General features: G+C 35.2%; 1 protein-coding gene across 1 annotated transcript in view; it reads left to right on the forward strand.

Moving 5' to 3' along the window:
• Positions 1 to 25,377, forward strand: part of hk2 (hexokinase 2) — a 140,685-nt gene that overhangs the window by 48,834 nt on the left and 66,474 nt on the right. The window contains 2 exon segments of the mRNA NM_213066.1: positions 3,725 to 3,908; positions 7,340 to 7,501. Of these exon segments, the coding sequence (NP_998231.1) occupies positions 3,725 to 3,908; positions 7,340 to 7,501 (346 nt within the window).

The raw sequence follows: 25,377 nt of genomic DNA on the forward strand, positions 1-25,377 counted from the left end.
ATGGATTTGTACCACTTCACACTTGGCTAGACATTTCAATTATTACCCCCTCCCCCCATTGGATGAGAGATATACCAGATTGAGATATATATATACCAGTTTGCGAGAAATTATTATTCATTTGCGGGCATTTGGGAGTCTCTGTGCACTTGCAGGATACTCCTAGTCTTAGCAACTGGATGAATGTAAAGGAGGATTAGGCAAAATTGTTTCTACTCTATAACTAATGTTCTCAACTCACAGCAATAAAACTTTACAATGAGTGCAACAGTTTGTATTCAATAGTTTATTATTATAATTTTTCATTTTCCATATCTGCAATTCCTGTATTTTGGCATTTTTTTGCAGTCCACTTAGAATCCAACATGGAAATCAATGTTTTCTTTATTGGCATTGATTGTTTTGAAATTTAAATGTCATTAACATGCCTGTGTTTTAATTTCTGTAATAAATAAGGCTGTCAAGCATGGATCTTGATGGTTTATTGTGGGTATGTTGTTTACATGAAGAAATCTGTGTTACAAGTTAAACAAAAATTCTATTAAACAATTATATTTTAAATTTTAATTCTAATAAACAATTATATTTGAACTTCAATAGTTTTTATCTTGCGTTTACATTAATTTTACATTTGAATAGCCAAAATTACAAGTTTCAGTATTTTAAATGCAATTAATCGCGATAATTTTTTTAAAAAAGGTGCGATTAATTAGTTAATTTTTTTTATCGATTGACAGCACTAATATATATATTTATATTTATATATATATATATAAATTATATATTTATATTTTTTGGCTTCTGTGAAAAATACATAAGCGTTGTATCTTTGTTAGATTAAAGTTATTTTATAACGCACAGCTGATGCAAATATTAAAACTGATGTCAATTTTTATTTATCATATTGGCTTTTAAAGCAGTTTCCTTTCTACATTATAATGACAAAAGTGTGAGATGTCCTCACACATAAGTGTGAGTCTTTTGCGCCTGCAATCAATTCATGTAATTCATTATTGCTTGACATTGCAACTTGCTATTATCAGTACAAAATATATTTAAACATATATGTATGCATCAGAAACGTTTATTTTTGTTGTGTGTTTTACAAATGCTCAACTGCACGATCTGAACACCACGGCCCTACACTGACAAACAGAGATCTGCACATAAGCTGCTATGATCTGATTCTAAACACGAGTGAACCAAAGCTGTTGTTTGCTTGCTATAATCAAATAAAAGAGACAAATTGCAAAAGTTGAAAAATGACATCTTTCTGCCAAATTGTAAGTTCAGCAATTTTCAAGTCCAGCTTCGTGTTGCCAAATGTTGTAACGCAGTTTTTGGCTACTCTTTCTTTTTCCCCTACGTCTTACTCATTTAAAAATTAATTTAAATATAAATATACATTCACCGGCCACTTTATAAGGTACACCCATCCAACTTAAGCACAAATTTCTAATCAGCCAATCACATGTCTGCAACTCAATGCATTTAGACATGTAGACGTGGTCAAGACGAGCTGCTGCAGTTCAAACTGAGCACCAGAATGGGGAAGAAAGGTGACTTTAAACGATGCATGGTTGTTTGTGCCAGACAGGCTGGTCTAAGTATTTCAGAAACTACTCATCTTCTGGACTTTTCACGCACAACCATATCTAGGGTTTACAGAGAATGAGCTGAAAAAGAGAAAATGTCCAGTGAGCAGCAGTTCTGTAGGCACTAATGTCTTGTTGATGCCAGAGGTCAGAGGAGAATGGCCAGACTGGTTCCAGCTGATAGGAAGGCAACAGTAACTCAAGGAACTGAAGTGATTTGTTAAAACCAAGGTGCATCTCTAAACACACACTATACATCCAACCTTGAGGCAGATGGGCTACAACACCGGAAGACCACACCGGGTGCCACTCCTCTCAGCTAAGAACAGGAAACTGAGGCTACAATTTGCACAGGCTCACCAAAATCGGACAAAAGAAGATTAAAAAAATGTTGCCTGGTCTGATGAATCTCGTTTTCTGCTGCAACATTTAGATAGGGTCAGAATTTGGCGTCAACAGCATAAAAGCATGGATCCATCCTGCCTTGGATCAACGATTCAGGCTTCTGCTGGTGGTGTAATGGTGTGGGGATATTTTTTGCCACACTTTGGGTTCTTTAGTACCAATTGAGCATCATGCCAATGCCACAGCCTACCTGAATATTGTTGCTGACCATGTCCATACCTTTATGACTACAGTGTACCCATCTTCTGATGGCTACTTCCAGTGGGATAACATGCTATAAAGTGCAAATCATCTCAGACTGTTTTTTTTTAACATGACAATGAGTTCACTGTACTTTAAATGGCCTCCACAGTCACCATATCTCAATCCAATAGACCACCTTTGGGATATGGGGGAACCATGGACGTATAGCCGAAAAATCTGCAGTCAATATGGACCAAAATCTCTGAGGAATATTTCCAGTACCTTGTTGAATCTATGCCACAAAGGCAGTTTTGAAGGCAAAAGGTGGTCCAACCCAGTAGTAGTGGGGTGTATCTAAAAAAGTGGCCGGTGAGTGTAAAATGTCTTCGTAAGGACACCAGCGATCCTCTAAAGTAATGTCTGAATGTGTACAGTTGAAGTCAGAATTATTAGCCCTCTTCGAATTTTTTTCTTCTTTTTTAAAATATTTTCCAAATGATGTTTAACAGAGCAAGGAAATTTTCACAGTATGTCTGATAATATTTTTTTCTTCTAGGAAAAGTCTTTTGTTTTGTTTCGGCTAGAATAAAAGCAGTTTTTTATTTTTTAAAAGCCATTTTAGGGACAAAATTATTAGCCCCTTTAAGCTATTTTTTTTCTTCATAATCTACAGAACAATCTACTGTTATACAATAACTTGCCTAATTACCCTAACCGGCCTAGTTAACCGAATTAATCTAGTTAAACCTTCAAATGTCACTTTAAGCTGTATAGAAGTGTCTTGAATATATCTAGTAAAATATTATTTACTGTCCTCATGGCAAAGAGAAAAGAAATTATCAGTTATTAGAGATTAAAAGAGTTATTAAAACTATTATGATTAGAAATGTGTTGAAATAAAAAAAAATCTTCTCCCAGTTAAATTGAAATGGGGGAAAAAACAAAAACAAATAGCAAGCGGTCTAATAATTAGGGGGGCTAATAATTCTGACTTAAACTATGTATGTGTATCGGTATTATATATTATGGCATTATGTTATGAAAATGCATATACTTAATGTACATTTCTGATTATGCTCTGCATGGAGCTTCAGGATAAAAGTTTTTTTGGCCATATTTAAATTTCAGATAATTTAATGGAAACACTTGTACATAATGGTAAGTTAAAAATGTAATAGGAAACTAGTCCCTCCAAAATTCTTAATATAATACAATCATTTCATATTCATCCTGCATAAAGCAGTTCATAGAAATCTGCTTGTGAGAAAGTGTGGGAACCCTGTTTGAAGTGTCACACAAACCCTTTTTTACTCAGCATGGGGTGGTTCTTTTCATGTATTGTAGTAACTGTCGAACTTCAAAACTGCTAGTTTTCAAGCCTGTCAGGATTTAATCATTTATTTATTTCCAACAGCCTTTATTAGGACACTGGTATTTTGGACTGGTTACAAATGTAACCAGGCGCTCCTTAAAAAATGTTGCAACATGTTACTCTACCAACCTGTAATCTTCATTGTAAACACATGAGGTGTATTTTACAGGGACAGGCACCAACGCGTGCTACATGGAGGAGATGCGGCACTTGGAGCTGGTGGATGGTGATGAGGGCCGCATGTGTGTGAACATGGAGTGGGGCGCGTTCGGAGATGACGGTGCCCTGGATGACCTCCGCACCGAGTTCGACCGGGAGATCGACGCTGGCTCTCTCAACCCCGGCAAACAGCTGTGAGTGACAGTTTGAGCCACTCCTGGCACTTCTTTTGTTGACACAGAAAGCCATTGAAGCCTTTCTCCCTGTAGGGCAGCGGAGTCAGCCGGTTGTACAACTAGGCAATTACGGAAGCAGGTAACAGGGTTGTTGTCACCATGGGCACATACAGCCACAAGAGGATTGTTGCATACACGTTTGTCCTTGGGAAGCAGTTTTGAACCAGCATACGTTCCTGCTAGAAATGGAGTCATTAGATGAACTCTTACACCATCATTAACAATGCATTAGCTTGCTTTCCCATCAGATCTCCTGGGTCTCTGAAGTTTTAAAGCTGCTGTTCTTAACCTAAAGTGTTGCAGCTCCACAGGCGGTTTCATATCATTGTTAAGAAGCAGCAATTTAAGAGCTTAAGGGATGCAGATCTGAAATCAAATACCATGATGCTATGAGTGCCTGTGGCTGAGCTCTCCAATGGCTTTCATTGATGGAGTCCAGCAACTGATTTCCTGATTTGATTTGCTCCTACATATGCACTATTGTCTTTGCAGAGCTTCTTTTTCTCAACAGAAAATTGAACTTTGCTTCATTGATTTTGAAGCTTCTTTGATTGCAAATCGAATCTCTAATTGTGTAACGCACAATAATCTTTAGTGAGACCTTCGTTTTTTGGTCTCAAGTTGACTTAATGTAATTTCTCGTTGTTCACTGAGGTTATATAGTAATATGGCATTTCTTTAAGGTTGAAAGCCAGTGCTATTGTTCTTCTGGATACTCTGCTCTCTTAAGGGAACATTGAATGTTGAGACTAGATTTTGAGATTGAGTACTGTAAACATCTTCACATTCCCATGGTTGAGAGTTTTATCTGCCCTGTGGAAAAAGACGTTTTTTTTCACTGTTTCTGTGGAGCACCATACGAAGCTGGCTTGCTGTTTGTGGTTTATTTCTAGAAAAATATAATTGGTGTTTTTTTTTTCTTTTATATCTGACTTCTACAAACCTTGTAGAGAAAGCATCCTGTCAGGGTCAGAAGTGAACTTTTCTACTAAGGTTCTGTTTTTACACCATGGCAATTGTTTCCAGGGAGTTTTTTCTCTTTTTTTTTTTTGGATCTTTGTAGAGACCTTTTTCTATGGAGCCAGATCAGTCTCAGAAATGATACATTTATAAAATAAAATTTAAACATGCACAGCACAATCCACATTTCCCAAAATCCAGTTTGTAAATTCAAAATATACTTCATAAATACAACACACAATTTGTGAATTCACAATTAAAAATAAATTATTTTTTCCATTTACGGGTTGCATGTTTACTTTTGAATTAATCTTTGAATTTGTTAGCTGGATATGTTTATTTCTGAATCGTCTTTTTGAATTTGCGAACTAGATTTGTGTATTTTTGAATTATCTTTTAAATTTATGACTTGGATTTGTGTATTTTTTAATAATTTGTTTTTGAAATTACAAATTAGATTTGTGCATTTTTGAATTGTCGTTTTGAATTTATGAATTGGATATGTATATTTTTTTTTAAATTTACGAGTTGGATTTGTGTGTATTTTTGAATCATCTTTTAAATTTACAAACTGGATTTGTGAATTTTGCAATCGCCTTTCAAATTTACTAATTGGATTTTTGCATTTTTGAATAGCCATTTAAATTTACGAATTGGATTTGTGTATATTTGTATCGTCTTTTGAATTTATGAATTAAATTTGTGTATATTTGAATTGTCTTGAATTTACTAATTATGTGTGTGCATTTCTGAATCGTCATTTTGAATTCACAAATTGGATTTTTTAATCATCTTGAAATTAGGAATTAGGTTTGTGTATTTTTGAATTTGTGAATTGGATTTGTGCATTTTTGATATTTTTGAATTTATGAATTGGATATGTGAATTTTGGAATAGTCTTTTTAAAATTGTGAATTTGATTTGTGTATTTCTGAATTGTCTTTTTGAGTTTGCGGATTGGATTTACATATTTTTTTAATTTCTTTTTTTTAAATTGGATTTGTGCATGTTTTAATCGTCTTTTGAATTTATGAATTGGATATGCATATTTCTGAATAATCTTTTTTAATTTGCAAATTGGATTTGTGCATTTTTTAATCATCTTGTGAATTTGCAAATTGAATTTGTATACTTTTTAATTATCTTTTTATTTTTAAATTAGATTTGTGTATTTTTAAATCGTCTTTTTAAATTTACAAATTGGATTTGAGATTGGATTCACCATTTGATTTCATGAACTGGATATGTTTATTTCTGAATTGTCTTTTTGAATTTGTGAATTGGATTTTTGTATTTTTTAATCCTTTTTTTTTCTGAATTGGATTTGTATGTTTTGAATCGTCTTTTGAACTTACAAATTATATTTGTGTATTTATGAATTGTGTTTAGGGAGTACAAGTTGGACATTATAACTAAATTGTGTTGTGGATGTATTAATTATATTTTGTAAACGTATTATTTTTTAGACTAATCTGTCTATAGCACATCAAGTCAAATATATGTACATATATGTACAAATATATTTTAGTTTTCATATTTATATCAGTAATTTTGTATATGTAAATGTTTATGCAATTTATGTACAATGCAGTTTGCAAAGTTATGTTTTCTATAGTTTAGTAGATGTATTATATAAGAGACATACTATGCCACACAAGGGGTTCTAATTGGATTTGCATTGTAAACCTTATGAAAGTTAAAAAATGCATTTGTTTAATTTCACATATTAAGTTTTTAGTGCTGTACTCTCCAAATCATTCTGCATACATCTGCAGATTTGTACACAATTTTGAGAGAAAAACTTTTGAAGAGTGTTTGAAAAATGTTGAAAAAGTCAGCAAATTCTGTCTGACCCTGCACATGAGCAAAAATTGCATGAAATATTTCGTTTGATAATATTTTTATGTGCTCAAACTTATTATAGTGTAGGTCTACAGTAGCATAAAAAAAATAATTGGTTATATTCTAGAATGTCAGTTACCATAATGCATAAAATGTGTTTGTGTTTGCAAAACAAAAAAAGCTGTTTGTTATATCTTAAATAGAAGCGTATCTTGGCAGTGTTCCGCTTTGAACTGGAATCATCTTATAACCAGTCGCAAAGTGAAAATCATAGTCTAAATCAAGTGAAAAGTCATTTCATTTTTTTTCTCACCCTTGCCGCCAGGCATACAGCTGAGATAAAATCTCCTTTTTTATCAATTACTTTCAAGGACATGTCTTTTTAAAGAGTTTAAAAAAAAATTAGTCATCATCACTTGTGTGAATGCACCGCCAAAGCCACCCGGGGTTAACTGTTAATAATGGTGATTGGAGATCTCTTTAGTACGGGGGGCTGTCCCAGTATGGCATCAGCGACCTTGAGATGACCTGTAACGGTGGACTCACATCGTTCATAATCCTCATCAGCACAATTTGTTTTCCTGCAGATTCGAGAAGATGATTAGTGGGATGTACATGGGCGAGCTGGTCAGACTCATCCTGGTGAAGATGGCCAAAGATGGGCTGCTCTTCCAGGGTCACACCACGCCAGATCTGCTCACCACCGGACACTTCCAGACTTCCTTCGTCTCTGCCATTGAAAATAGGAAGTTAGTACACTTTTTGTTTTTTAAATGGCTAACCCCGGGTCATTCTAAATGCATAGTTAACAACATCCTCGGTTATTTTGCTCACATTTTAACAATGTTTATAATTTACCTAGTGAAGGAGAACTGACGGACTGCAAGCTTTAAATGTTTATATCAGTTTTTTTTTTGCTTTATACTTATTTTAAAAAATTTGTTATAAAAACAAAAACCTAAAAACATCTATCACCTTGATTAGCAAAGTAATGGTATTTATATAAATGTTATAAATAATATAATAAAATTTCATACGAATATCCCACATTTCTGCCAATGGTTGCTACAGTAATGATAAACATTGACGAAAAGCCTTCTATGCTGACCCTTGTTGTGCAGCATTTGATTTTTTTTTCTGCATTAGTGATGTGGAAAATGACATAATTCATTTAATTTGCTGTTCATGTCTGTGTCTACCCGTGAGCTCTTCTAATTGCATTTCACAGCACTGTTTAATGCACATGTAAATGACTGGTCCAGCTAAATGACCTAACACTAGTTCACGCAGTGCTGCCTTTTATTTTTAACCATGTTGATTACTGCTCTGGTCAGCGCTGAGAAGGCTACTTTAAAAATGTATTTCACTACAGATTACAGAATACAAGCTTTAAAGATTAATATGTAATGTATTAATATTAGAGGTGTAAACCTATACTGGTCTCACGGTTCGGTTCGGTTACGATTATCATGCCTTCGATTCAGTTCAATTCGATATCATGGTGCATTGACGATGCTTTCCAATACAGTGTTATATTTTAGGGGGAGGCTATAACAAGCTGTCTGTATAAACACACAGTACCCTGTCATGTACACTGTCTCTCATTCAAACACATACACAAACATAGACAGCACCAAAGAAACAAACACACGCACACACACACACGCACACACTTAAGCCCTCGCAACAGGGAGAGCTCGCGCTGAGCGGAGCAGAAAAACGAAAAAAAAAAAAAAAAAGAAGCACTTTTCCGACGGTCCCTTGCTGAGAGCTCCTCTCAGCGCGAACTCTCCCGGCTAAGCAAATATTGCGAGGGCTTAAACGGAGCAGTGGTCGTAATATCCAGCGAAAAAATAAAAAGACAGCTGTGAAACATAACCAGCTTTGTCTTTTTGTTGGAAACACACTTTAGATCTTTTTAGGGTAAGAGGTTTTTGAGTTATTGCCGTCTATAACTGAATGTGTGTCAAGAATTTTGAAAACAAAACCAACTGAACCGCGTTCCTTTCTGGCGCCCCCCTGGATATACAGCACCCTTAGCATTTGCCTTTGGTGCCTATGCCACGGGCCGGCCCTGAGTTGGCTGAGTGTTGTAAATACTAATCGGGTTCACCTCCCTCGCGACAGAGCGCACAGGAGATAAATGACGTCAGTACATAATAACCGTTTATGATTATTACTGAACAGATACCTTATTGTCCGCGTCTGCATCGCGGTGCACCGAAGAAACAATTAATTTTGACACCCCTAATTAATATAATTACTAGGATAAAAATGTATTTATATTGTTACTAACCGTATATAAGACAAATAAATGTGATTCCAAGCTTCGAAACGCACCAAATATATCATAAAAGAAACAAAAACAACTGAAGCAGTTCTCTAATTTATATAATTGTTCAGTTCAACGAATGGACTGTACTTTAAGCGATTTACTTCACTAATAATCCTCTCTATGGAGAAGCAGTCAACGTGATTTAAAATTGACAAGGAAGAAATTGGCACAAAAGAAACGCTGAGTCTAAATTGACGGCCAAAGAAGCAAGATAATGTCATTACAGTTCAATGTAATTAGCTAGCATAGCTCTGTAACGATTCTTTAAGGGGACACATTGCAGATCTGTTCAGTATGTAGACCATTCACTCTGGTTTCGTTAAATAAAAGAAATGATTCATTCACTCAAAGAATCACGTGTTCAGGATGAATCAATCTTGAACTCTCATTACCGCAGCAACATTTCAGGTAAATAAAAACTGAAGATCTGTAAAGCACACAAAAGCTATTGTTTGACTTTAATAAACCTTTTTTTCATGTGTGATTGATATGGATCTGCAACGAGTTCTAGGAGAATTTAGGTGGTTTTTAAAAAATTAAATAATGAAACATTTGATGATTAAAAATATGAGAATGATTAATAAAGGACTACTTATATTTGCACGATGCTTTAAAAACATTTCAATTTAACAAAATGTTATGCTTTTTAAATACACTATATCAATATAAATGTGTAGTGAATTTGCAGTAATCTCTCAGTTGTAATAAACTCAGACAAGTTCCAAAACTATCACTTGAATATTTGTGATTGTGAACAAGAAAAGAGTAAACGGTCAAATTAAATTGTTAAAATAAAGGAGAAGCAGATCGGTTTGACTGTATAATGGAAACACTTCACACTGCTGGTGCTAAATCATTTGCCGTTGGTACGCAGTGGAGTGATCTGCTCTCGGGCTGCAGGTGGGAGAGACTGGTGTTTGAGGACTGGGCCGCCTGTCAGTGCTCTGCGGCAGGGGAGGGGCTGACGGTGTCACCTGCAGCTCATTCAGAAGAGTAGGGATGGTACAGTACAGACACATGAGAGTCTATAAAAATCGTAATGAACAAAAAAGTCACTAGATTTGTCGCTAGTCGCTTTTTTGAAAAATTGTTACCAAGGGGGTCTGAAAAGTCGCTTACTGTAGCGACAAAGTCACCAAGTGGTCAACACTTGACTGGATAATAATTAAAAATAATAACTGATTAGAATAATACAATAATAAAACTACAAGATCTGTTTTCTGAAACTAGACTGTTGTGCATGTCTTTCATTAAATGCTGCATATTTACAGTTAAAGTTTACCGTTTTTAGTTTGTGATTAATGTAGGTCAAGCAGAGACTATGATTGAGATTAACGCGTTTGTAGCAGTTTTTTAGGCGCACAGACTCTGCCCTATTTTATTTCAAAAACACTGAGTTTTACCTCCTCCTTGCTAAGTAGTGTAATGTAGCCCTTCAAAATCAAAGGTATTTAGTTAACTATGGAGTTAAACTCAATAATCGTTACATCCCTAATTACTACATGGTTAGGGTTAGAGTGTGTGCTAGGTTTAGGGTTAGTTGAATGGGTAAATGTTTTAATTAGAACAACAAGTACAGTACATTTAAAAAGGACACATTAAAGTAGTTTTACCAATGAAAGTTATTACTTTGCTGAATCTGCACTTTCCTCTTAACGAACAGTCAACATTAAACCGTTGTATTGCTTACATTGCAGCCAATCAGAATCAAGCATTTAGACAGATCATGGTATAACTTAAAGCCGAGCTATTCCAGTTCAATATGCGTTAATTTACACCACTCACATCTAATGTACATAATGAATAATTACAGTATTTTATTTGTTGGCTAGTGTTGTGAAGTAATACTTTGTCAGTGTGTCCTTTTATACTGTTCATGGCATGGAGTGTTATTATTTTGTGTGTGTGTGGGGTAATGATACCCCAAATAATATAAATAATTCTGCAAATAATACATGAATGCCCTCTATTTCAAGAAAGCAAAAATAGACCTGTGTTTAATTATTTGGTTTGACAATTTGTTTAATTGACACCAGTGGTGTTAATTTATGCTACAGTGTTCTGTATTGGTCTCACGTAATGTCACAGTGAGTAAATGTGTTAACACGTTAAACATGTTTAATTAATTGCATACTTGCACCTTTTGACTCATCTGGCACACCATGTGGGAGTTGGGGAAAAAAGCACCTCTTCAATGCCTTGTATTTAACTGGAACAATTCAGAAATGTCTTAATTTATTCTATTTATAAAGGTACTTGGTATAAAGGTTTATAATGGTACTTGATTTTTCAAATTAAATTTGATTTAACCCCTTAACTGCCCAGCCAAGAAAAAAATGTTTTGGATTGCATCATTTCTTAACTCCTAATGTCGCAAGTTAACACACTCAATGCCTTTTTTTCAACACATCCCGAAATTTCTAAAATATCAGCCTCTACCAAGTGGAAGATATGTTGGTTTATAGTAAAAGTAGCAGAGTTAATACACATACTATGAAAAATCTGAGAATATGAAGTGCTAGACCAATTTATTTAAAAGATAATCAATAAAAATAATCAAAATAAAACATTTTAAATACTAAATCATCTTTATTTATTAAGTATGACCTAAAATATTTCAGATTCTTTTTTTAACACACTTTTTTTTTTCCTGCAATTAAACCAAGAATGAAGGAGAGAAGGCAAGGACCCAAATGCAAATAAAACAAAACACAACATACAAGACAGGGCTGATGTCTAGAATCTGCCACCGAAACAAGAATTGACTAGACCGAAGTGGTTGAATCCTCAAATTACAAGAGGTTTCTTCAACCTTATCTTATATGCAAGCTACTTTTTACAAATAGAAAGCGTCTGAAAGCTGCTCGTTTCATGGTTACAGAATCTTATGAATATATAAAATAGCCTGACTAAAGTCTTGTCGTGGATCCCAGTTGTAAGAGCAACAAATAATAACTTGACTTCTAGGTTTGATCATTTGGAAAAGTGTCAGAAGGTAGATTTTTAGTGATGAATCATCTGTTGAACTGCATCCCAATCATCACAAATACTGCGTTAGTTTGGTGAAGGAAAAATCATGGTTTGGGGTTACATTCAGTATGGGGGCGTGCAAGATATCTGCAGAGTGGATGGCAACATCCACAGCCTGAGGTAGAGACATTTGTGCTGCCTATTACATTACAAACCATAGGAAAAGGCAAATTCTTCAGCAGGATAGCGCTCCTCATACTTTAGACTCTACATCAAAGTTCCTAAAAGCAAAGAAGGTCAAGGTGCTCCAGGATTGGCCAGCCCATTCACCAGACATGAACAATATTGAGCGTGTCTGGGGTTAAGATGGCATTGAAGATTAATCCAAAGAGTCTTAATAAACTCTGGGAGTCCTGCGAGAACACTTTTTTTTTTTTTTTTTTTTTTGCCATTCCAGATGACTTATAACAACGTATTATTTAAGTCATTGCAGAGATGTATGAATGCAGTCCTCCAAGCTCATGGGAGTCAATATTAATTCTTTTTCCACTCCAGAAATATAAAGTTTGCACATTACTGTTGTGGAGGGTTAGAAAAAATACTCACATAGGACAAGTGACACATATTGCCTTATTGGGACACTGTGTAATATTCGTTATTACACTGTGACACCCACACCAATGTGCACACACCCACACACAAACCTTCTAGAAAGTACTTGTTGAAGTGCAATTATGGGCTTCAATGTGAAAGATATACTGTATGCTTCGAGAAAAGCATGATGTTACTTTTACAATGTGTGGTCTAGCCTACCGGTGTTTTTTTATAATGATTGAAAAAAATATATATTCTCAAAGACTTCAATTATGCCATTTAGAATAGAGCAGAAGTATATATCCAATAGAGGAAATTACTAGCAGGCAACTGCTTTCACATATTCACATGTGCTGTGTCCAACCCAGAGCTGTTAAACTGTGCTTTGTGCTTGTAATGTTTTACTGGTGCATCATTAAAGCAAATGCAGTCCGAAGTTGATGGATGATTATTTTACAAAAGCTCTGAGGGTTGGGGGAGGGTATAATGGGACGCAAGCAGAATACGACTGCTTTTAGAGCAAGTGGAGCAAGTTAAACATTCACAATCGATTTAGCAATTTTCAGAATAGTTGATGAGGATTGCCCTGCATCTGACAATCTATTTTTTTCTCCCCCCGCAATGACATGATACTAATGGGGTACAAATATAAAGGTCTGTGGTTTTTAGCCTTGTTGCTTGCTTTTCATTAGTATTGAGAGCTGCTTCATAAATACTGAAATATCCTGTTTTTTTAGCAGACTTGTTTGTATTCTGTTGTGCAAAGAATTTCTTTGAGGTCCACGTTTAAAGGTGGAGTCCATTAATTGAATATACTAAACTGTTCTCATCCATCCATCCATCCATCCATCCCTTCCATTTCCATTCCTTCTCTTCTATTCCATCCATCCATACCACTTAATCCATCTATCCCATCCATCCTTCCCTTCCTTTCTTCCTCCCGTTCTTCCTCCCTCCCTCCCTCAATCCCTTGCTTCCATCCCATCTATCTACCCCTTTTTATCCCATCCATCTATCCCGTCCTTTCATCCCATCCATCTATCCATTTTCATCACATCCATCTGTCCCTTTTCATCTCATCCATTCATCCTTTCCTTTTATCCATCCCTTCCATTCCATCATCCATCCCCTCCATTCAATCCATCCATCCCTTCCATTCCATCAATTCATCCATCCCATCCATTCTATCAATTCATCCATCCATTCATCCCATCCATCCCATCCATTCCATCAATTCATTCATCCATCCATCCCATCCATTCCATCAATTCATCCCATCCATCCATCCATCCATCCCATTCATCCATCCCATCCATCCATCCATCCATCCCTCCATCCCATCAATTCATCGCTCCATCCCATCCATCGCATCAATTCATCCATCCCTTCCATTCCATTAATCCACCAATCCCTTCCATTAATCTATCCATCCTTACCGCTTCATCCATCCATATCCTGCCATCCCTTCCATAATTCTTCCCTCCCTCCCTCAATTCCTTCCTTTCTTCCTTCCATACTTCCTCCCTCCCTCAATCCCTTCATTTCTTCCTTCCATATTCCTCCCTCCCTCTCTCAATCCCTTCCTTCCATCCCATCTATCTACCCCTTCTTTTTATCTCATCCGTCTATCCCTCCTTTCATCCTATTCCATCCATCCATCCATCCATCCATCCTTTTCTTCCTTCCATACTTCCTGCCTCCCTCTATCCCTTTCTTCCATCCATCCATTCCTCCCCCTTTCACCCATCTTCCCTGCCGTCTGTCTGTCCGTCCGTCCCTTCCTTCTTTTCCATCCCTTGCATTTCATCCATCCATGTGTGTAGTGTGGCTTAGGTAAATTTATCCACAGGAATTGCCCTTGTAATGAAAAAAAAATTGACCATATTTGAATTGACCATAAATATTAATGAGCTTTGCAGCTTGTGAGTTTCTCGTGATGAGTGTCCAAGCCGCCACTCTTGAATTGAGAAAATATTCGTTTATGACAACTTTTCAGTCCTACCACAAATTAAAGTAAATCTAAAATCATGGTGTACACAACAGTCTCTGGACCGGTCTCTGACATCACAGACACCAATATTTTAACATCGGATATTAGGCATATACAGTTGAAGTCAGAATTATTAGCCCCCTTTTGATTTTTATTTTCTTTTTTAAATATTTCCCAAATTATTTTTAACAGAGCAATGAAATTTTCACGGTATGTCTAATAATATTTTTTCTTCTGGAGAAAGTCTTATTTGTTTTAGTTCGGCTAGAATAAAATCAGTTATTAATTTTTTAAAAGCCATTTTTGGGACAAAATTATTAGCCCCTTTAAGCTATTTTTTTTTTCAATAATTTACAGAGCATTCCATCATTATACAATACTTTGCCTAATTACCCTGACCTGCCTAGTTAACCTAATTAACCAAGTTAAGCCTTTAAATGTCATTTTAAGCTGTATAGAAGTATCTTGAAAAATATCAAGTAAAATATTATTTACTGTCATTATGACAAAGATAAAATAAATCAGTTATTAGAAATGAGTTATTAAAACTATTATGCTTAGAAATGTGCTGAAACAATCTTCCCTCCATTAAACAGAAATTTTGGAAAAAAATAAACAGGGGTGCTAATAATTCAGGGGGGCTAATAATTCTGACTTCAACTGTATATATATTGCCGATTCGCATGACATCACTCTTAACAAGCTAATATTCAGCCATTTATATGTGTGTTTGCGTCCTTACAAACATATTTATTAAATAAACAAAATATACATTTACACAGTTTATCCTTTTTCAGAGAGCACTGAATATATTTCTAACCTTATATCTCACATTTTGCATTCTGACAAGCTGTTGCTGCCTTAACGTATCTATTTTAGCTTTCCTGCATCTCCCGTTTTCAAAATAAGAGTCCCAACAAGCTTAGACTTAAAAAATAAACATCATTTTGTTTTTCCTTGGCTAGGAAATGTTGGGGCTAATCAAATGTTGCTGGGGTGTGAATATTAATGATCAAAGTCTGTGTTTGGTTTTTATTGGCCTGTTTTTCATTGAAATTTTACACACAGGATTTACATAAAGTGGAAACAATGTTTGAGGCTCCAGCTTTGCCATTTCTACATATTGAGCTCTTATTATTCAGCTATGCAAGTGTATCCATATTTTCTTAACGCATTTAAAGTTTAGCATTAATGTAGAAAATGGAATTAAAATGCAGTTTTGCTAATAATTCTTTGAAACCCAGTAGTGGTTTTCAAACTGGCTGGAAAACGGAGTGCAAATAGAAGAACTTATTAAAATCAGTTCAAAATAATATAATGAATAATATTCTAAGACAAATAATCACACAGATGTATAACTGAATCAACTAAATGGCATATTGGATTAATGTTGTAATTCTAATTAAATAAGATGTATGAATAAAAAAATAATATAGCAGTTGTCACTTTTTTCTTTTTCTGGCAAGCCATGTGGGGGACGTAAAAGAGTAATTCTACGAAATATTGCATTTCTCTCTTCAGTGATTCTGAGGCAATTGGAAACTTTCTGAATTGATTCTGTGTTTGCTTGCTGTAGATTCACAATAGCACTGTTTGCCTGAAACAGCTGTATTCTGCTCGCTTCGTATTCCATTCACAAAGAGCCTTGAACGTTATAGAAAAATAACTTTCCTTAAAGTTTGAAAAGGTTCATGTATTTTGAAAGGGTGCATACAGTAGCCTTCATTGTACCGGATGTGTGCTGTGAGAAATGCATGACGGTAATCTTTCAATCTGTGATTTTAATTTATTTTTCAAAGCAACTCTTTACAAAGACATTTGTTTTTGCTGTTTGCACAATTGTTTAGAATCATTCATTCATTCATACATTAATTTTCCTTTAGCTTAGTCCTTTTATTAATCAAGGGTAGCCACAGCGGAATGAACTGCCAACTTATCCAGCGTATGTTTTAAGAAGCGGGATGCCCTTCCAGCTGCAACCCATCACTTGAAAACATCCATACACACTCATTCACACTCATATGCTTCTGCCAATTTAGAGTACCCAATTCACCTATAGTGCATGTTTTTGGTCTGTGGGGAAAAAACCGGAGCACCTGGAGGAAACCAACGCCAACACAGGGAGAACATGTAAACTCGGCATAGAAATGCCAACTGACCCAGCCGAGGCTTGAGCCAGCAACCTTCTTGCTGGGGGCAACAGCGCTACCCTCTGTGCTACTCCGTCGCCCTCTTTAGAATCAAGAAATCAGAAAAAGTAAATTACAAGTCCTATTTAAAAAAAACTGGTAACTCATTTAATTAATAAAAAGTGATTTTTTTAAAATTCATTTATTTCTTATTTTTTAATCATTTTTAAGTAGGATAACGTACATAGTATAAAATAAGTAAATAAATAATTGAATAAATGTAATTTTAAATTGTTCATTTAATTTTCATTTTAATTTGTAAATTTAATTTGTTGTTTTAATTTATTAATTTTTATTTTATTTTAAATAGTTAATTTAATTAGTTTTGATTTAATTTGTTTTATTTTAATTTGTTAATTTAACTAGTTTTATTTTAATTTTTATTAACTTAATTAGTCATAATTTAGTTTAGTGTGTTGTAGTGTTTTGATTTTTCTTTTTTATTTAAATATTTTTTTACATTTTTTTTTCCAATTTGTTTAAATTTTTAATTTAATTTTATTTTATTTAACCATTATTTAACCAGGGAGCCTTGTTGAGATTTAATATTTCAACAAAAACATAATCTCATGCTTACAATACCACTCTCTTTATAATGCTATTAAATTCACAGAAAGACACAATTTTATTTTGTTTGCCCAAGGTGCACAATAAGAAAATGTAGTTCTACCCAGCTCTGTACAAACTCGACGTATATTAAAAAGCAAACAGCTGGAGGTTATAGACATAGATGTACCAGTGCTGTTTGAATTTCTCATATGAAATGCAATGATGGGTACAGGATTTTGCATTTGTAATAAAACATACACATTGAACCAAAACAATATTGGGGATGCTGGACCAAAACTGAATGTTTTATAATAATGAATTTAATTTTATTAAATGATATAAGGGGGCAAGACGGTGGTGCAATGGCTGGCGCTATTGCCTCACAGCAAGAAGGTCACTGGCTCAAGCCCCAGCTGTGGCTAAAATATGAACTTAGATAAAAATTGGTAGTAAGATTAAATAATTTAAAGTACATTTTGTAAGACTTTTGAATTCTAACTTCAATTACACAAATAATAAATAAAAACACTGCTGGTTAGTTCACAACAGCATTGTCTTTTTTCAGCTTTAATTTTTTTGCCATTTTTCTCTTTTGGACAAAAACTGACATAATGTGATTTAAAATGTGTAAACAAACAATTAAATACAGTTTAAAGAACTGAAATATGTAATGAGGCGTAATAGACATTAAATATTTTACTACAATTTCATAAAATTTTTAGTAAAATAAAAAAGGTCCTTGAACAAGAAACTACATATAGTACTTAGATTATAGGTACAACCCGTACAAATCTTTAAATCTTTAAATTCATATTTTTTATTTGATAGTTTCCAATATTATATCACATTATATACATTAAATGTTACATTATGTGCATTATATGTGCATATACATTAGATTAATCAGTACTGAAGCCAAATCTGGAGTTAATCTAACAATAACTACGATAACGGTCCCAAAATAAGTAGCCAAAGTTTATGGTATAGAAAAATATTAAACATAAATAATTAAGAGCAAAAATCAAGATAAAAAAAAAGCATAATTTTTGTTATAACTTAGTTGTTTGTATTTTGTAATCATCCTTCTTTTTCTCAATACGTTGACTAAAGGGCACCTATTTTACCCCTTTTTCAAGAATAAAGAAGACTTTTGTGTGTCCAGAACATGTATGTAAGGTTTCAGCTCTAAACAACCTTTGGATTATTTATTAGACCTTTCTGAAGTTTGTAATTTTCAGCTCTGAGCATCTTGTAGCTGTTTTTGATGCCTGTGCATTTAATGCTAGTTCTCCCCACCCACCGTTCCTACATTCCTGTCAGAGTGAGCCTCATTCTCTGGCTCAGCTGCGTCAGATAAACAGCACAGTGACAGACACGAAGGAACCTGGTCTCGTGTAATGTTTGTGGGAAATACTACAGTCATTTTCAATGAATATTTGATGTATTTGTTGTGTAGTTAATTCAAGCCTTTCTGCAATGATGAGTCACACACTATGTCATTTACAAAGTTTATGCACAGAGATGCGCTTTGCGCATAAGTTTAACTTTGCACTGTTTTTGCAGGCAAATGTTACCGGATACACCTTGATATCCACTGCTGGATGGATATCCGTTATATTCATGTACGTTAAAAAACAAACCTGATTAACGTCCACAAATTGGTATTGAAGTGTCTTCTTTTATGCGGCTGTGGTAATGAAGTAAAGACGAAGAAATCGCTGTAATTCATAATAAACATGCACGGTCTTAAAAATTGAATTACACTCATGAAACTCATTTTTGATCACATTTGATGATGATTGATGATCACAGAGAGCTCAACAGATCTTTTAATCTCAGTAGCTTTGCACACTTCATCTTGTTGATATGATTATACACGTTACTAGGAAGACATGTTAATACGCGGCTGTCAATCAATTTAATGGGAGGGGAAACCAAACTTCTACGTCACGTTGTGGTGGGCCTCAAAATGGGAGGGATTTGGATCCTATTTTTATGTCAGGAAATAAATTTTAAAAAAAGACTGCATTTCTATCACTTCGATATGACTGTGGACACACTGTACCTACACACAGCTCTGTCCAAACAGCTTACAAGAGATGATTTTCATCATAGGTGCCCTTTAATAAACATGTCCATTGTAGATCTTATTATATGTTTTTGTATTGGGGGTTCATGCATGAGGATTAATAAGCCTGGATGCTCCTAACATTGTAAGTTACCACTCTAACTTTCCCACAGACGTTGCAACCTAATTAAATGGATCCCTCGCCGTGAGGACTGATAGCTGGATACCAGTCCAGACCTATTTCACCATATCAATTACCGACCCCATATTTAGTGCCTTCTCCATCAAAACGAGACATCCGTGGGAGAACACCTGCGGTCTGGCTGAAGTGACATGCTTCACAAAGTTACTGGGCTTGCCTTAATGTCACCATCTGGTCACAGACTGAGCCTGTTTGTGCTGCGGGAGAAAGTTAGACTCATCCTGGGGTTTGGAATTAGGAGTTTGTACAGATTTCAAACTTTTTGAAGTTTTCCCATAAGCATTGTGTTAATTGGGCTTTTTAAATGGCTTTTGATGATTGTACAAGATGAAAATCTTGAGTTAAATCTGTAGTTTAACCTTGAATGCACATTCTTGGCATATTTGTAAACTCTTACCATAGATGATAATACTGTTGGGTTGAGTAGTCTTAAAATATTTTTTCCTTTCCAACTATTCTGGCATATGTTTTATGCAGCGAATGCCCTTCCAGCTAAAATCCAGTACTGGGAAACATCTAAACACTCACGCATTCTCACACACATTCATACACTATGGCCAATTTACTTTATCTGATTCACCTATTGCGAATGTCTTTGGACTGTGGGGGAAACCAGAGCACCCATGGGGAGAACATGAAAACTCCACACAGAAATGCCAACTGGGCCAGCTGGGGCTTGAACCAGCGACCTGCGTCCTGTGAGGCGGCAGTGAAACTTCAGTTTTCAGAATCGCACATCTTTTATGGGTGGAAAAGTAAAGTTAATGCCAAAACTACATTTCCTGCAAGAAGTGTTCATTTTCTTAATAATATCTATTTCAAGTTACTCAAGTGATGCTTGGTTTCCTGTCATTTTGATTATGCATGCAACTCCTAGATGTCTGATTTGTTTTTTGGGTGCCTGAGCAAATTGGCTTGCACGCGCATCACGCAGCGCCTGCAGTTAAACTCACAGCAGCGATCATTTTCCCCCGCAATTGACAGCAAGAACAAACATCGAAGTGTTGCCTGATTGGCAAGCTCCATGGGTTGCTCTGAGTTTTTATTAGGGATGCACCGATTCGATCTCGATACCAAAGTTTTGAGTATTGATAGATCCTGATACTGTGCCATGTTTAAAAAAAAAATCTCAACATAATACAGTTTCTATTGCTCTGGTGATAAACTTTAAATAATACATCTACTTTAGTAAAAATAACAAACCTATATATGACAGACAGCACATTCTAACTAAAACATGATGCTTGTTGTAAACTAGGCTACATTATTTGAGCATTCGTTATGACACTGATCTGTTGTGGTCAAGCTTATGTTTCCTTTTTTAATATTAGGATTTTTCTTTGAAATCTGTAATAGGCTGCCACTATTGACACTAACCATTGGTAAAATAATCAGCCTTTTAGCAAAGCCTGATATTTTCCTGCAGGTTTGTTGCTGACTAGTATTACTTAATAATCCCTCACCAATCTCACTGTGAGTGAGACAGACAAAGTTCAAAACAAGGTCCGCTTGTATGCTTCAGTGTCAAAACACAAACTGGTCTGTTAAATAAAATATTCTTATAAATAAAATTAGTGAAAGATTAGGTTTCAGAGAAGCCTGTATTAAGCTTAATACGTTTCTGTTAATGACAATCCATATTGCGCCCGTCTGTTTCACTTTTATTTATTTAATCAACTACATTGACCACAATGTGCAGCAGGTGTGTAAATGAAGCGCTTCAAGACACTTTAAAAACTGAGCAGCACAAAGGGAAGAAATTAGTGCGTTGAGGATCTATCCAATGTTTTATAGAGCCTTTTCTAATTTAAAATGTCAGGTAGGCCTACTTTGTAGGTGAAGAGCAGGTAATAGGCTAACCCTCTCTACTCCAGTATTGCTATTGCAACCTGCTGATTTAAAAGACACAGTGCAACATGATTAAGAAACAGCAATGAAGTCCGTGTTGCAGGTCAAAATTAACCTATTTAATGCAAAACTACATCCATTTCTTCACTAGTCTTAGAGTTTTTCGTGTTGTCATGAACGCGTCTCGCTGCTTGTATTGTCAATGAATGGCGAATGATTGACAGGCGCAGCAGCGGGAAGCACTGAACTGAACATGAATTTAACCACTTAAATATTCGTCTGTTCTTCACATTAAATAATAGAATGGCTTCAGAACAGTTGGGATATAGTCGGCCTACATGACAACTTTCTAGTGTCTTATAATAGGCTACCTTTGTGGCTTATAAACACAGAATATAATATCAGATTTGGATCGGTAACAGCTGGCCGATACCCAATCCAGCATGCGGTATTTAACCGATATCGATCCAAGTATTGCGATCGGTACATCCCTGGTTTTCATTTAATGTGTTTAACATTCATTACTAGAAAAGACAATGTTTAAGCTCAAAGCTTTCCCTTAAAGCAATTCAAGAACTCTTTTCAAATCTTGATGTCATTCTTCATTAGACAGTTTTCAATTACTAAAACCAATAAATTATTTTCATAAATTGCACAAAATACCACTAACACATCACATAATGTATGACCAAAGCAGGAATTGTCAGTGATGCATGCATATACACCTCCATTAGCTAAAGCTACAACACAAGCAGACACTTTGGTTAAAATGCATCAATATTAAATGTGCATTAAAACTGAAGTATGCACACTCAAATATTAGCCTTAGGTTTGCTCTAATGTTAGGAAATGTTGGTGTGTCGTAAATGAGAGGACACTTGCATGAGGTTGAGCATTTGCATAAAACACGGCCAGACATCTCCTTATAAGGGCTTTTGGCACAAATCTTCCAAAGCCCAAGCCTTTCGTCACTCTCGTCAACCATGCTGCTCTCTGCAGATGCTTTCGCCAGATCCCCAAGCAATGCCAAGTGTGACTTTCACAAATCTAGTTTAAACACAATAAACAGCTTTCATACAGACACAGATTACAGACCTCCCAGTAACCAGTGGCACATACGTATAAGCGCATTTGCATTGTTCAAGGAAACCACACAGCTTGAGATATACCGGAGCTTCTTATACTCCTATTCTGTCTTTTGAATGAAGAAACAACCTCATCTTCATCACAAACTACGTCACAGTGACTACGTTTACATAGACATTGGTAATCTATTGATTTGGCTTAATCTGAATAAGTAAATAGTATAATTAAGGCGTTTACATGAGTTGCTTTTTGATTGTTCCTTTTCATGATCCTGTTTAACATGTTAAAGCACATAATTTGATTGTGTTTAATGTCATTTCGGGAGTTTCATTTTTAATTGGTCAACTTTTGCTTTCATTCAGGAACATTTCATGCATGCCCTATATGACAAATGAGATATTAGATGTGAGTAGGAACTGCTGGGAGAGTGTTGTTTTATTGGTCTTTGATAATGCAACCTATTTGGGGAAAAAAAAAAAAAAAAAAAAAACGGTGTCTGTGGTCCTTCACTGACTTGGTAGGTGCAGAGAATTGTGTCAAAATGTGAAATGTGCGTGCGTGCCAAAGATGCCCAAATTTGGGCCTGTGGGGTAATGCCTAGTTCAGACTGCGTGATTTTAACCCCGATTTTGGCTCGCCGACAGGTTTAGAGAAATCGCCGACAAATGCCTGAAATCACAGGCAAATCGCTGCTCGTGCACGTGAGTGACAATCACACAGTATGAACGATCAAAGATGCGATCTGAGAGAATCGCCGATGAGTCGCCGATGCCTGCGAGATATTTGGCATGCTAAATATCTGGAGCTGTCGGTGATTCAAATCATGCCGTGTGAATTGAGTTTTGACTGAAAATAACATCGGCGATCGCCTACAGCCAATGAGAGAGCAGCTTTCACTTGTGTGTGCGTGTGTGTATACCTGCTGCAGGCCAGCGGGAGGCTGGGGGAGAAGTTAAAAGCGCTCTTTTTCGGTTTATTTGGACCCACGAAATGGAGAAAAAACTAGTGGAGGTTTGACAGGACTCAGGAGCAACCGTGTCTGTTTGACGGTTCATACAGAAAGAAATTAGTTTTTTATCAACGTTGAGGAGAAATGGCTAATTCCCTTTAAACCCAGGTGAGCAAACATGTACATGTTCTACCCCATTAAAGGCTTCTTTCTCATAATGTAGTTAATAACAAAAGATATACTACATGTTTTTGGCTGTGAGACGTAGTTTGGACGAAGTTGTCTGCGATTCTCCCTATAGTAAAGTCATGCAATGTAAATGTCCATGTCGACGAACCATCTTGCAGTGTAAACAAAGCAGCGACGAAACGCTAGCCCAGATAGTCATACAGTGTGAAAACATCTGTGACACGACTAGTTTGAAAATCATGCAGTCTGAACTCGGCATAAGTTGGCCCATGGTAACCTTTGATTTGGCCCGCCAACCAATCAGAGAAAAGATGGACAAATGATGGGGAAGGTTGGGGTGAATCCCTCAAACAGAAATTGTCATTTTTATTCACATAACCTTATGTTTGTTTGTTTAGTTACTACTAAAAAGTTAAACTGAAATTAAATGTTTTAATACATTTTCAAAATGGTCATGAAACCCTAAAATAAATTTTTAAAATGTTGACATATCGATATACAGTTAAAGTCAGAATTATTAGCCCCCCTTTGAATTTTATTTACTTTTTTGAATATTTCCCAAATGATGTTCAGCAGATTCAGGAAATTAAATATGGTTAAATACATTTAAAGTCAGAATTATTAGCCCCCTTTGAATTTTATTTATTTTTAAAAAAATTCCCAAAAGATGTTCAACAGATTTAGGAAATTTTCACAGTATCACTGATAATAATTTTTCTCTAGAGAAAGTCTTATTTGTTGTATTTAGGCTAGAATAAAAGCAGTTTTAATTGTTAATTTTTAAAAAAATGAATAGCCCCAAAATATTTGCCCCTTTAAGCTATTTTTTTCAATAGTCTACAGAACAAACCATCGTTATACAATAACTTGCCTAATTACCTGTCTAGTTAACCTAATTAATCCAGTTACTTGTCACTTTAAGCTGTATAGCATGGTCTTGAAAAATAAATTGTCTAATATTATGTACTGTCATCATGGCAAAGATAAAATATGGATGAGTTATTAAAACTATTATGTTTAGAAATGTGTTGAAAACAGACTTGAAAACTTCTCTACATAAAACAGAAATTGCGAAAAAAAATAAAAAATAATAAACTGGGGTGCTCACAGTGTCGTCACACTGACTTCAACTATATGCGTGGTACGTTGCTAAAAACACTATTAGAATATATTTAACTATAGAGTGAAAATTTATTGTTTTTGTAAAAAAACAAGCAAAAAAAGTGTTATAATGAGATTGTTATGGTTTTTTTGTAAGAAGCATATTTTATTTTATTTTTTATTAAATGTAAAATTTTTTTTAATTATTAATACGATTAAAGTATCTTTCTATATATATTTTAAATATTATTTAATTAGGAAGTTACTATGGCATCTTTAACATAACGCAGTTTAGAATATTTAGCTTTGGCCCACCACCCTAAATCAAGTTTAGTTTTTGGCCTTTCTTAAGAAAAAGTTTGGGCTCCCTTGCTATGGAATATCCTGTCACAAAAGGCGTCAAATCCTACTCGACAGTATTATTTAATTGCTGTGTTTACATGTCTTTACTGCACTATAATAATGTGACTAAAATTAGCGTACTCCCCATGTCTCAATTCGATTTCTGTTTAGTTCGATTATGACTTTTAGTCAGATTAAGGTAATCAAAAATCA

The sequence above is a fragment of the Danio rerio genome, chromosome 5 (genome assembly GCF_049306965.1).
Source record: "Danio rerio strain Tuebingen ecotype United States chromosome 5, GRCz12tu, whole genome shotgun sequence".
Taxonomy (NCBI): domain Eukaryota; kingdom Metazoa; phylum Chordata; class Actinopteri; order Cypriniformes; family Danionidae; genus Danio; species Danio rerio.